This window comes from Myxine glutinosa, chromosome 4 (assembly GCF_964187855.1).
Source record: "Myxine glutinosa chromosome 4, kmMyxGlut1.1, whole genome shotgun sequence".
Classification (NCBI taxonomy): domain Eukaryota; kingdom Metazoa; phylum Chordata; class Myxini; order Myxiniformes; family Myxinidae; genus Myxine; species Myxine glutinosa.
This window is the reverse complement of record NC_136264.1, coordinates 32,169,681-32,184,591: the sequence shown is the minus strand read 5'-3', so window position 1 is coordinate 32,184,591 and position 14,911 is coordinate 32,169,681. Positions and strand designations below refer to the sequence as shown.

General features: G+C 43.2%; 1 protein-coding gene across 1 annotated transcript in view; it reads right to left on the bottom strand.

Moving 5' to 3' along the window:
- The window catches only part of LOC137424572 (ubiquitin carboxyl-terminal hydrolase 13), a 124,174-nt gene that overhangs the window by 22,148 nt on the left and 87,115 nt on the right, over positions 1-14,911 (bottom strand). Inside the window, exons 7-12 of the mRNA XM_068112160.2 lie at positions 12,673-12,770; positions 12,022-12,221; positions 7,005-7,076; positions 6,617-6,710; positions 4,553-4,675; positions 3,010-3,163 (exon numbers count right to left, since the gene is read on the bottom strand). Of these exons, the coding sequence (XP_067968261.2) occupies positions 3,010-3,163; positions 4,553-4,675; positions 6,617-6,710; positions 7,005-7,076; positions 12,022-12,221; positions 12,673-12,770 (741 nt within the window). The remainder of the gene's footprint in view (positions 1-3,009; positions 3,164-4,552; positions 4,676-6,616; positions 6,711-7,004; positions 7,077-12,021; positions 12,222-12,672; positions 12,771-14,911) is intronic.

Below are 14,911 nucleotides of genomic sequence, written 5' to 3'. Positions count from 1 at the left end.
CTACCGCTCCCCTTTTTATATACTTTGTTTGTCTGTTTGATTTGCTTGTGTGATAAATGTTAGCTCTTTCACGAGCCTTGATTCTGTATACAAAAAAAAAAAAAAAAAGACAAGCATATCTGAAATTGTGCATGCATCATGTACAACGGTAGTTCAAGCCTTTTATTGTAGAAAACCAAAAAACCTAGTCGATGGCACACCATCGGAAATCCCCACACTTCCCACCTAAAGCAAAGTTGAAAATGGCAAAACATTTCACCAGGTGTGACCCAATATCAAATTATGAGTTTTTTTTTAAATCTTATGTTTTGACCCCTGTGACCCAAAGTTCCCACCCTCTGGGGCATGAAGCAGGGGTCAAATCCCAAAAAATCGTTACATATTTCATGCGACCCCCAATGTTGATTGGATATACAAATTTCGGTTAAAAAATGTTTTTAAATGTTCCCGGAATTCCATTTTTTGATATTTGACCATTTAACCCCACCCCAAGCGTCCAGGGGAAGGGGAAAGGTAAAACTGCTCTCGCACCTTCTTGCCACGTGGTGATCATAATGACTAAGTTTGGCGAGTTCTGCACAACCATTTAGGATGAGATAGCGTGACGGAGGGACAAACTAACACGATTACAATATACCCTGGTTTGCTTTTTTAAACTCAACTGGACTATGTCCAGCTGAGTTTTTGTTGACACCCAGTGTCCGTCGTCCGTCTGTCTGTCTGTCTGTAAACAATTCGACGTCTACGCTCTAAAAGTCTCAAATATTGATGAAATTTGATGAAACTTGTTATGCAGCATCTTTAAGACATAAACTAGTTTGGGATTGCATTTGGGCGTTGCACGCCCAAAAATGGGCGCGGCAGGGCGGCCATATTGAAAATCAATTTTTGTCATATTTTTAGCACATATAAACTATATAGTTTGTGGTTCTATTATGCATATTCTAACCATATTGATATAGACCAGTTGAGTTCAGGTTCCCTGGAACCTCTAGTTTAAAGTGTGGAGACAAAAAGTAAAGGAAGGTTATCATGAAAATCTGGCAATACTTGTAGATTTCCATCTTTCACGGGAGGTTTGGTCGCAGATCTGCACCGTTGAAACGACCATTTCCATTACAAGCAGTCACCAAGTTTACTGAAGTTGACGGTCTCTAAAGAGCTGAATTCCGTGACGCTGTCGTCGTCGGTCACTTCCGCAAAACATCACCGACTCGTGTCATGAATGGATCCATACAGAATAACGGGCAGGGTAGCCAGCTCAGAGGGGATAGCAGTACTCCCTCAACTTGCGAATGAAGGCCTTGTAGGTGGATAAGAGTTCAGGCGGGCCAAGGAAGGACTGTAGGACGGAGCATGCCCAGTTGGCGACTGGCTTTTGAAGCCACCTTTGAAATGTGGTTTGCCCAAGAAAGATCATGGCTGATAGTGAGGCACAGAAGTTTGAATGACTGAACCTCCTCAAGAGGGTTGTTAAGAAAGTATATAGGAGGGTTTTTGCTAGATGTTCCTTTAGGAGAGAGATAGTAAGAGTGTGAGATTTGTCAGAATTGAAAGACATATTCCAAGTGTTTGAATGGTTGTGATTTTGTGAAGGTCCGAAGAGAGGGAAGAGGCTGCAGCCCACCTGTCTGAAGGATGAGGGATGTCATGGCAGAGGATGGGGTCATCAGAAAATAGATAAAGAGAATTCTCCAGAGAGTCAGAGAGATCGTTGAAGTCACTTCCTGTATAACTAGCTCACGACTACTTATACCAAGTGAATAAAAAAATTTATGCTAAATTAAAAAGGCAATGTAGGGATGACAAACTACAGTCTAAAAAAGGTGCTGACCAAGTTCGGGATGATGTTGGTTTAGAGAGTAGCTAACAGTATTGCCATCACATAACAATCCCGACATCACTGCCTCCAGACTATTGCTAGGGTTAGGCCGAGCTGAAAGTATTAGAAGCTCCTATATTTCATTTCTGCATAAGTATAAGAAGCTCCTACTTAATTTCAGGGTCTTCTTGCAGCTTCAGTTGTCTTTCCTACTTTTCTTTTTTATCAACTTAGAGTAACCAATCACAAATGGAGATAATTATAGAATGCTGTTATGAGAGATGTTCATGCAGTTTGTAAGAAGTTGATGATCATGTTCTGAAATTATAACATTGTACTCGGGCTGCTAATTTGTACAGTCTCAGTATGTGGCTGCACTACAAGAGCAATCAAGTACTAGTGTAACCAGTGGAGTGTTTGGAGAAGCTTGAAGCAATAAATGATGAAGTGTAAATGACTTCTACTAACTAGCTCACTAACTTGGAGCTTAGCTTAGACTAACTAACTTAATTACTTAGCTTACTACTGAATACTTACCAATTAATAATAATAATAATTAATTAATAATAATAATAAATTACTTAATTAATTAAGACTTAATTAGCTTAGAGTGTAACTATCTCACTACTACTTATACGAATCTGCATGCCCAGCGAAGAGGCATAGTGACCTCCTTGGAGGACCAAGTGTGAAAACACCAGGAATGTTCTGATTAGCAGGAAAACACCAGGAATCACTCTGCCTGTGAAACACCAGGAATGTTCTGATTAGCAGGAAAACACCAGGAATCACTCTGCCTGTGAAACACCAGGAATGAAAGTTTATAGCTGGGCGGATATTCAAACCCAGGCGAGACAGCTTCGAGGCGAGTGTGCGTACATCTAGGCCCTCCTGCCGGCCCACATAACCGGCTCAAGTTATACAATATCATAACACAAACTTCAGCCATCAAACTATTCTTTTTACATGTTCTTTTATAAAATATCGACATTGACGTAGAACCATCCATGTACAAGGTAAGGTTTTGGTTTACCTCCAGCTTATATCATGTAGGTTTACGTGGTAGAGAAACCATTACAAAAAAAATAAAAAATTTGTGTGTTCGCTTCTTGAATACAGGGTTTGCAACATTATAGATCTTTCTCATGCAATTTGAAAATCAAGCATACCGACGATCTTGTCCTTACCTTTATTTACTGCGGCCTCGAGTGGGACAGGGAGGTGTATCATGTGGTCGATGCGATGACGGTACTTCACCTTGCGTGACTGGCAGCACTGAATACGCTCCTCGACCCGAAAGCAAAACACCTGAGATGTTACATCAAGGCCCCAGTTGCTCGCCTGTGAGGAAAGTGGGTAACCACCGAGTTTCTGATAAAGTATGTTTGTCGTACACCTAAGATCTAATAAATAAATAAATAAATGCCCCTTTGGGGGGTGCTCCCCACAACTAGATCGTGCACATTTCTATACATCGTTCATCTACCATGCTCATCTATACATAGTTCATCTATACATAGTTCATCTATACATAGTTCATCTATACATAGTTCATCTATACATAGTTCATCTATACATAGTTCATCTATACATAATTCATCTATACATAGTTCATCTATACATAATTCATCTATACATAGTTCATCTATACATAGTTCATCTACCATGCTCATCTATACATAGTTCGTCTACCATGCTCAATACAGGCATTAGTTCTGCCAAAGCAGTTTCGATGGCTCGGGTTACAATCTTGGACAGGTCGCCACTCCGACACAGGAAGTCAGGGCAGGAAGTTAGATTTGTACAGGGCGCCGGCAATAGCTCGCCTCCTCTTCGCGGACACTGTGGGATCGTTAACTTCCACCCACTTATGCTGGCAATGGGAACGCCAAGTTTAAAGTCGACAAGTTTAAAGATGACACACACAAATTGATGAAGCACCCTGCCTGTGAAGCTCCAGGACGACAGTTTATAGCTGGGTCGGGATTCAAACCCAAGCTAGACATCTCACAGGTGAATGTGCACACCTCTGGCCATCGTGCCAGGCCAAAATAATAACATAACATAAAATAAGTGATTATTCATTCAGACAGTTCTGATTAGCAGAAAAGCCATGCATAAAGTTTAACAGAAATTGTAGTGGGAAGGAGGTCTGGCATGATAGCTTCAAGGTACGCGCACACACCTCTGAGATGTCTCGCCCACATTCAAATCTTGGCCCAGCTATAAACTGCCATCCCGGTGTTTCGCAGGCAGGGCGATTCATCAATGTGTGTAACACCGTCCCTCGGATGAACGTTAAACTGGGCGGTCTGTCTGCTGGCATAAGTTGGCGGACGTTAAGGATCACACAGTATCCTTCGCAAAGAGTAGGCGAACTATTGCCGGCTACCTGTCCAAAATTCCAAATTCCTGCCCTGACTTCCTGTGTCGGAGTGGCAACCCATCCAGGATTGTAACCCCAGCCAAGAAACTTCTTCAGCAGAAACAACACTCCATATAGATCATGGGACATGATGCTGTAGTGGAAAAACAAGTTTGTTACCCGATCTTATGTCCTGCTATGAACAAACTCGTCACCCCTCGCAAGGTCGTGTGTGGAAAAGGTGATGAAAACCCCAATCAATTTCAGGATTGCAGCGTATAGGAATTAGAGGACATAAAACATGCATGATGGGCCAAACGGCCATTTTTCCCTTTACCATTTCTTTGCATTTCCATCCGTCTAACCTCAATGAGAACGATGATGTGCTTGAGAAACTCGGTGGCATCTTGTTGCCGCCCAGACAAGAACTCGGGATGGCCACGGCTCATGACCTCTTTGAACATGCGTGGGCACACGCCACGACGTGGCTGCATGACGGCATGGGATGCGTTGGAATTTGTGAACGATGGAAAGGAAGTTTGGGAGAGAGACATAAAGAAGGCTTATGCATACAAATGCAGCATAATCATCAGTGAGAGAGATACAATCAGATGGATGAATAATGGGTGTGACATGTAAAGAATATTGGTTAATATATTGGTGAGCAACCTGTGTCCAAAACAAAATTATCTCAACAAGACAGCTGAGCCACCACAAGCACGCAATGCACACAACAGCATGCAGTTACCACAAACACCTCTCCGGAAAGGTCTTCAACTTTTTTTGTGTTATATCAAACAGGAACCAAACTTGCTCCACACAAGCACAGCCGCGTGGAAAGTAAATGTAAACAAGCGTTACGCCTAGGTCCCCCGTCGGGGAAGTGATGTGAGTTGACAAAGTGGAACACGCAGAAAACATGCTATGATATGACATTTCGCTTACAAGGGTCAGACAAACATGGAGGCGGCCATCTTGGATTTTGACGTGGCGACCCAATTTTCAATAGCGTTCTTCCTTATGCCTAGATACACCCACACACCAGAAGGTACTTCGCTTATTTTTCAAGATATTTTGCTCACAAGGTTCAGACATATATATGGTGGCGGCCGTCCTGGATTTTGACATGGCGACCCACTTTACAATAGCGGTCTTCCTTATGCCTAGATACACCCACACACCAAATTAGAAGTTGGTACTTCGCTTATCTTTCAAGATATTCTTCTCACAAGATTCAGACATACATGGCGGCGGCCATCTTGGATTTTGACGTGGCGACCCAATTTTAAACAGCGTTCTTCCGTGTGCCGAGATACACCCACACACCAAATTAGAAGTTGGAACTTCGCTTATTTGTCGAGATATTTCGCTCACAAGGTTCAGACATATATATGGTGGCGGCCATCTTGGATTTTGACGTGGCGACCCAATTTTCAATAGCGTTCTTCCTTATGCCGAGATACACCCAAACACCAGATTAGAAGTTGGTACTTCGCTTATTTTTCAAGATATTCATCTCACAAGGTTCGGACATACATGGCGGCGGCCATCTTGGATTTTGACATGGCGACCCAATTTTCAATAGCGTTCTTCCTTATGCCGACATACACCCAAACACCAGATTAGAAGTTGGTACTTCGCTTATTTTTCAAGATATTCATCTCACAAGGTTCGGACATACATGGCGGCGGCCATCTTGGATTTTGACATGGCGACCCAATTTTCAATAGCGTTCTTCCTTATGCCGACATACACCCAAACACCAGATTAGAAGTTGGTACTTCGCTTATTTTTCAAGATATTCATTTCACAAGGTTCGGACATACATGGCGGCGGCCATCTTGGATTTTGACATGGTGACCCAATTTTCAATAGCGTTCGTCCTTATGCAGAGATACAACCACACACCAGATTAGAAGTTGGTACTTCGCTTATTTTTCAAGATATGCAGGTTACAAGGTTCAGACATACATGGCATCAGACATACATGGCGGCGGCCATCTTGGATTTTGACGTGGGTTGCACCCACACAATCGAATGCGGTCCTTCGCTTACGCACGCACGCACGCACGCCCACACGCCCGCCGCACGCACGCACGCACGCACGCACGGACGGACGGACGGACGGACACACGGACGGAGGGGAAAGCCATAGTCCCCCTTTCGCTCCGCGGTGCGACGGGGGACAAAAAGATGGAGGCATGAGAATTATCGCAATGAAGCTTTAGTCGTTTTAAAACACCGGCCTCTGAAAGAAAAGTTTTTCCTCAAACCATGGATGGGAATCGTGTTCCATCATAAACTCCAGAAGAAGAATCGTTATTTTGGAAAGGTGCAGGTAAGAAGTCAGTGAAATAATTCAAAAGGACAAGCCATACATGGCCACACAAAGGGCCCAACTGAAATGACACAAAAACCATGCCAGGTACCTGCTGCTCCTCCCTCGAGACCTGCTCGATGAGCTCGGCCTTGTAGGGGGGTTTTGAGTATTGACCCGAGAGCAAACCCTGACCGAGTTTTGCCCTAGCGTGGCAGGAGCCAATGAAGAGGGAACAATAAGCCGCCCCAAAATATGATGGCTAGCACATGGAAAACGATAAATAAAAACACTGGGCAGCATAAGAGGGACGAGGACACGCAGAAACGAAGAATGGGGGCAAAACATAAATAATAAAAAGATAACAAAAAAATACAAGACAGTGTGGAAACAGGCTGTTTATGGCAGAAAAACAACTTAAACCAACTTTACGAGGCCCAAGGTGGTGGTTAAGGAACATACGAGATGTAACAAGATGAAAGCATGGGAATTTTACTCACATTTGCGTGTTGAAATCACGAGTTGGATCCAATGGAGATTCATCAAATATCTTGTTCAAACCACCAACGTATCTTTAATGGCGACAAGGAGGTATGGAAGGGCAGAGTGGAGGAGGAAAAATAAGAAATGGGATTGGTCAGGCCGTGATTACTGGCAACGACTTTAGGCATTCTCACAACTAACGACAGTGAAAGAGCTTGGCAAAGATGGAAGCAATCCTAGATGATAAAAGTGAATAAGACAAGTTTGCAATCCCAAGACAAGAAAAACAAATTAGAAAGCTATAAAGGCACTCGGTAGAGCGCCTACCAGCCTGAACACTTTACTCGGTAGAACGCCTACCTGCGCCTACCAGCCTGAACACTTTACTCGGTAGAACGCCTACCTTCGCCTACCAGCCTGAACACTTTACTCGGTAGAGCGCCTACCTGCGCCTACCAGCCTGAACACTTTACTGGGTAGAACGCCTACCTTCGCCTACCAGCCTGAACACTTTACTCGGTAGAACGCCTACCTTCGCCTACCAGCCTGAACACTTTACTGGGTAGAGCGCCTACCTTCGCCTACCAGCCTGAACACTTTACTCGGTAGAACGCCTACCTTCGCCTACCAGCCTGAACACTTTACTGGGTAGAGCGCCTACCTGCGCCTACCAGCCTGAACACTTTACTGGGTAGAGCGCCTACCTGCGCCTACCAGCCTGAACACTTTACTCGGTAGAACGCCTACCTTCGCCTACCAGCCTGAACACTTTACTCGGTAGAGCGCCTACCAGGCTGAACAGTTTACTGGGTAGAGCGCCTACCTGCGCCTACCAGCCTGAACACTTTACTGGGTAGAGCGCCTACCTGCGCCTACCAGCCTGAACACTTTACTGGGTAGAGCGCCTACCTGCGCCTACCAGCCTGAACACTTTACTGGGTAGAGCGCCTACCTGCGCCTACCAGGCTGAACAGTTTACCCGGTAGAACGCGCTACCTTCGCCTACCAGGCTGAACAGTTTACTCGGTAGAGCGCCTACCAGGCTGAACAGTTTACCCGGTAGAACGCCTACCAGGCTGAACAGTTTACCCGGTAGAACGCCTACCAGGCTGAACGGTTTACATTTTGTATCCTACAAATACGCTGGATCTAAATCTAGACCTCCAAAATCCAATCGGCTTGTTATTGTCACCTAACCAACTCATCCACCAACTTTTTCCATAGCTCGTCCACAACGTTTGGAAATATGCTACGAGCGAGGTACCCGCGCTACGCATGGCTAGGATGCCAGGAGCAAACAGACAATGCGGAAATTATGGATGCCAAACCATGAACCAATAAGCTCCACATTCTTGTGCCACATTCAATTGAACGTCAGGCATGGACAGACGGTTCGTGAATGACGAGCAATTTTTTTTTTTTTTTTTTTTTTTTTTACTGCAGATGGCAGGGAATTTTCTATACGCGGTCAATGGCGAAACTGCAAACTGCATCCACGAATATGAGCGAAAAATTGCAGCATCTCATTCGAGGAAAGGGAGAATCTCAATTGCATTAATTGCCGGAGGCACGAATGTGTTTGTTGAAACTGCTGGTGCTTAGAGGAAGTCACGTGCTTCATGACTACGGCCTGCAAAATTGTGTACAGGTTGTTTGTTGGAGGTTGTATTAAAATATCTCTCACCCCCTCACATATACTGGTGACAAGGAACCAACAATGTATTTTAACTACGTCAACTCAGTCGTAATGTTTCAGGTATCGAATTACGCTTCGACTTGTGTAAACCACAGCTGTGCATCATTATGCCAGAATTGCGGCAGCTTTATCGCAACTGCTGCCACGGATGAAGCTATTTGAGCGACCGAGAAGCGCACAGCTGGTTGGTCATTTCCAGCGAATGGTTGCATGCTTGAAACTCCTTGTCTGTCCATTTGGATCACATTGGGGTCACGAAATTGTATTGAGATATTACCAAACCAGCGAATGCTTCCACATGCAGTAAATGGCTAAACTGCTAATGCTGAACCCATGAAAGGTTTTTATATGTGGAGAGAAAGAGAGAGAGCAGCTTTGTACAGGTGGAAACTCAAAATAACAAGCGTTACGCCTAGGTCCCCCGTCGGTGAAGTGACGCGAGTTGACAAAGTGGAAGACGCAAGGCGGCCATCTTGGATTTTGACGTGGCGACCCAATTTTCAATAGGGTTCTTCCTTATGCCTAGATACACCCACACACCAGATTAGAAGTTGGTACTTCGCTTCTTCATTTCGCTCACAAGGTTCAGACATATATATGGTGGCGGCCATCTTGGATTTTGACGTAGCGACCCAATTTTCAATAGCGTTCTTCCTTATGCTGAGATACACCCACACACCAGATTAGAAGTTGGTACTTCGCTTATTTTTCAAGATATTCATCTCACAAGGTTCAGACATACATGGCATCAGACATACATGGCGGCGGCCATCTTGGATTTTGACGTGGGTTGCACCCGCACACCAAATTCGAATGCGGACCTTCGCTTACGCATGCACGCACGGACGAACGGACGGACGGACGGACGGATGGATGGGAAAACCATAGTCCCCCTTTCGCTCCGTGGTGCGACGGGGGACAATAATTGTAATGAGAAATTTATGAAACCTCCCCCCACATTAGGATACCCGCTGGGACTCCAAAAGGTTCCAGAGAAAGTTTGGCGGGGCTAACCCCAAAACAAAGGAGTAGTTCAGGGACAGACAGACAGTCTTGCTTTATTTCATGGATCCCAGTAAAATGCCCTTTGACGGGTTGGAACAGTTTATTCAACGGTGCAGCCGCGTGAGCGTGCCAAAGTCTGAAGCCTCGGCCTAGTGTCAGGTGTGCTTATATCTTCTTCATTTATTAGATATTCTACGAACGTAATTGAACACTCATTTTACTCTGCGCATGTTGCACATCACGTGCAGTGAATTTCATCTCCTGCAGCTTGTATTTATTGTTTTTGTTTTTTTAAACGCTTCTGTACACCGCCCTTTAGGCTTGGTTTGCAAGCCACCGTCTACAGTTCCAATAGAAGAGACATAATTATTCTCTTATGGAAAACGTTTTTCGAGTTTTTTTATCCTCAAAAAATAGATCGTAGTGAACTCACATTCCTGTTAAAAGATTGGCCGTTAAAAGCCACCCTGAGGAAGGGGGGCGGACATCTGTACAAACACACAAACTGACATTGTGTTTCATATGGTAGATAGTATATCGTTTTTGGCCCCATCTCTCAATGGTGAAGAAGAATCACTTGAAAAATTAAAAATTTCTCGTAACCAGATCCGGATTCGGATCTTAGCCAAAATCAAATCAATTCATCCTCCTCACAAACCCAACCTGATCACCACGTTTCGTCCGAATATATCAATAACTTTTTGAGATATTGTGTTACAATATAGTTTTTGACCCAATCTCTCAATGGTGAAGAATCACTGAAAGGTTTTCTTGTATCCGGATCTTCACCAAAATCTAATCAATTGGTCCTCGTCACACACCCAATCCAGCCAACAAGTTTCGTCTGAATCCGATATCGTGAATAACATTTATTGTGACATCGTGCAACGAACTTGTGTTTCACACAGGAGAGACTTCTGTATATGAACCCAAAATTGAAGCTGATTGATTTGCGCAGGTGTTATGATACACAAAGATATAAATTATGAAAGCAATCTATCTATAATTCCAGTAATCTCTGTGTGTGTGTGTGTCTGTGTGTATGCGACCGCTGTTTCTCGACAACTACCGGTCCGATATACTTGAAACTTGCCAGGTATATTGCTGGGGACCCGAGGATGTGCCTTTTCAAGGTTTCATATTAATCGGAGAAGTAGTTACCGAGCTATGGCGATTTCTTTACCAAACTCCGCAAGCCGTTCGCTTTGGACCAAACCATTTCATGTAAATAGAGGGGGGGGATTGTCACCGTACTCGCAAGCCGTTCGCTTTGGACCAAACCATTTCATGTAAATAGAGGGGGGGGGATTGTCACCGTACTCGCAAGCCGTTCGCTTTGGACCAAACCATTTCATGTAAATAGAGGGGGGGGATTGTCACCGTACTCGCAAGCCGTTCGCTTTGGCTTTGCGAATGGACCAAACCATTTCATGTAAATAGAGGGGGGGGATATAATTTTAGATATATATATAGTACAGGCATGCCCTAGTTCTCTTAAATACAACAAATGCAGGATACTACTACTACTACTACCACTGATACTACCTTAACCCCCCAAATTATTTCCACCATATTGGGTCATTTCAAGAAAGTTCTTGGCCTAAGACTAAATATTTCAGGCTGGACAGATCTGATATTCGACTGAAGGTGACAGGAATTTCAACTTTATTCAGGGTGCCAGCGAGAACTTGCCTACTATTCGTGGAAAGACACCTTGGGATGTTTACCATCTGATAACTAGAGAGCTTATAGAACACGTTACCCCGTTATGAATTTAAATAAGTTGAGTATATGGAGTCTTGCGATGAAATCTATGGGCCTATCACTCGCTGGTCTCTCTGTCTTCTTCCTCATCATTTCTGGTCTTACACCTTCTGCCCTCAACAACAACAACCCCCTTCTGGTGAAACTACCTAAATCCAGAACCACTGTTCACCTCCACCCATTTGTTACTCTTTTTCCACGCCTGTGGAATCAACGTCCACATCTTCTGCAATCTCATTCTTCCCTCCAGGTCTACATGACAGCTGTTCACCACCATCTCAGATCGTCCCCAATCCTAAACCATGATTTTTTCTACCCTCGTTAACCGAGCCCAAATCCCTTCTCCTTCCAATTTTCCAGGTTTCCCCTCCTTGGATTTTCCTTCTCTATCCATCTTGTCCACCCCATGCATCCTCTGTGTCCATCTTATCCACCCCATACATGCGCATTTTGCGTCCTGTTTATGTCTGTTATGTCCTGATCTGTTCACTGAACGCGCTCTTCCATGAGCCTCGACTTTGTATACAAAAAAAAGTTTTCCAAGCGATTAGGACAATCCAACTGCTCACCTGCGCTGGAATTCTGTTATACTGAAGAGCACTTGCATGACAGTACTTAGGTAGGCCGAATGGCCGAGGTTTCGTAGGCCTGTATAGCCTGGCCCATACACAGGCTTGAGTTTGAGGCCAGATTCTTGCAGTGCATCCCACTCGGATGCCCGTGGCTCCATAGTCGGCCGCCGGCCTGGGCCCAGCCCCCACTCGGCTTCCTGTGTCACAACAAATGCATACTCTTAGCATCACCTCTTAATCCAACAATGCCCGAATCTGATTTGAGGGTATGAGGAGAGAGCTGGGTGATGTAGCTTGCGAGAAGCTAACAAGAGGACAATCCGCATCAGAGAAATGGGAAACCTTCAAGGAGCAAATGTGTGGAGTGCTGAGTAAGTACATTCCAATGAGGTGTAAAACTAAAGGTAAAAAGAGGCCAAGGTGGTTGAGTGTGAGGAATGTAGCCACATAAATCCTAACAGTAAGTTAACACAGAGGTGAAATTCAGTTAATGAATGAAGGTAAATAGACATAGCAGTATAAAATACCTGAGCCATACCTAGAGTTATTCACCTTTTCATTAGTGAAATACCTGTTATCTATGTACTTAATGCCCTTTTTACCTTTGTACTCTCCCCTATGTCCCCGTGACCTCTTAATTCTCCGTACCTGCGTCTTTTGACACATAATGTTGATTCCAAAATGCTCCAAGTGTTCAGACAGCTTGGGGTCGACGACAATCTCATCTTTCTCAAATGAATACACATCTGCAGAAGATTGATGCAGGTAAACGTGTGACCAGTTAGAAGAAGACGGATAGAAGCAAAACAGAAGCTTGCGAATGCAAGGGGTGAATAAAGGACCGATGGACGAAGCTGAACGTCGGCGTGGAATTCGTTGAGCAAATAGGAAATTAAAGCATCAAAAGACAAAGATGACAAGGTTATGCAGTAAAACAAGGAAGGTGCCAATTGGCCCATCATGCCTGTGGTACATCCATGTCCTATTTAGTTAATCTATTTACTCTTCTTCTTTGTATTCTTGCCATCAAAACATAATAATCACATTCCCTTACAATTAACTTGCATATAAGGGGTGTTGCAAAATAAATGATACTTTTTCCCCCAAGATTGTATTGGCCACATGTTGCAAAATAAATGATACTTTTTTTCCCCAAAGATGAAATGAAGTTTCAATCGGATGAAAATCCAACCAAAGGCATTATTTCATTCAAAAAGTAAAAACTCACGTTGAATACGCGTCAATATGTCCACCATTAGCTTCAGAAACCATTTGAAGTCAACTTTTAAAAGATTTCAGCAAAAACACGAACATTAGTCGCAAATATGACGGAGACAACACGCAGGCACCGTGCGCGACATGTCATGATGACGCACGTGAAATTGGAATTCAAAAATCGCGGACATGTGGTCAATACAATCTGGGGGGGAAAAGTATCATTTATTTTGCAACATGTGGCCAATACAATCTGGGGGGAAAAAGTATCATTTATTTTGCAACATGTGGTCAACACAATGTGGGGGGGGGGGGGGGGGGGAAGTATCATTTATTTTGCAACATGTGGCCAATACAATCTGGGGGGAAAAAGTATCATTTATTTTGCAACATGTGGTCAATACAATCTGGGGGGGAAAAAGTATCATTTATTTTGCAACATGTGGTCAATACAATCTGGAGGGAAAATATCATTTATTTTGCAACATGTGGCCAATACAATCTGGGGGGAAAAAGTATCATTTATTTTGCAACATGTGGCCAATACAATCTGGGGGGAAAAAGTATCATTTATTTTGCAACATGTGGTCAATACAATCTGGAGGGAAAATATCATTTATTTTGCAACATGTGGTCAATACAATCTGGAGGGAAAATATCATTTATTTTGCAACATGTGGTCAATACAATCTGGAGGGGAAAAAGTATCATTTATTTTGCAACATGTGGTCAATACAATCTGGGGGGAAAAAGTATCATTTATTTTGCAACATGTGGTCTATACAATCTGGGGGGAAAAAGTATCATTTATTTTGCAACATGTGGTCTATACAATCTGGGGGGAAAAAGTATCATTTATTTTGCAACATGTGGTCTATACAATCTGGGGGGAAAAAGTATCATTTATTTTGCAACATGTGGTCTATACAATCTGGGGGGAAAAAGTATCATTTATTTTGCAACATGTGGTCTATACAATCTCGGGGGAAAAAGTATCATTTATTTTGCAACATGTGGTCTATACAATCTCGGGGGAAAAAGTATCATTTATTTTGCAACATGTGGTCAATACAATCTGGGGGGAAAAAGTATCATTTATTTTGCAACATGTGGTCAATACAATCTGGGGGGGGAAAGTATAATTTATTTTGCAACATGTGGTCAATACAATCTGGAGGGAAAAAGTATCATTTATTTTGCAACATGTGGTCTATACAATCTGGGGGGAAAAAGTATCATTTATTTTGCAACATGTGGTCTATACAATCTGGGGGGAAAAAGTATCATTTATTTTGCAACATGTGGTCAATACAATCTGGGGGGAAAAAGTATCATTTATTTTGCAACATGTGGTCAATACATTCTGGAGGGAAAAAGTATCATTTATTTTGCAACATTTGGTCAATACAATCTGGGGGGAAAAAGTATCATTTATTTTGCAACATTTGGTCAATACAATCTGGGGGGAAAAAGTATCATTTATTTTGCAACATGTGGTCAATACAATCTGGGGGGAAAAAGTATCATTTATTTTGCAACATGTGGTCAATACAATCTGGAGGGAAAAAGTATCATTTATTTTGCAACATTTGGTCAATACAATCTGGGGGGAAAAAGTATCATTTATTTTGCAACATGTGGTCAATACAATCTGGGGGAAAAAGTATCATTT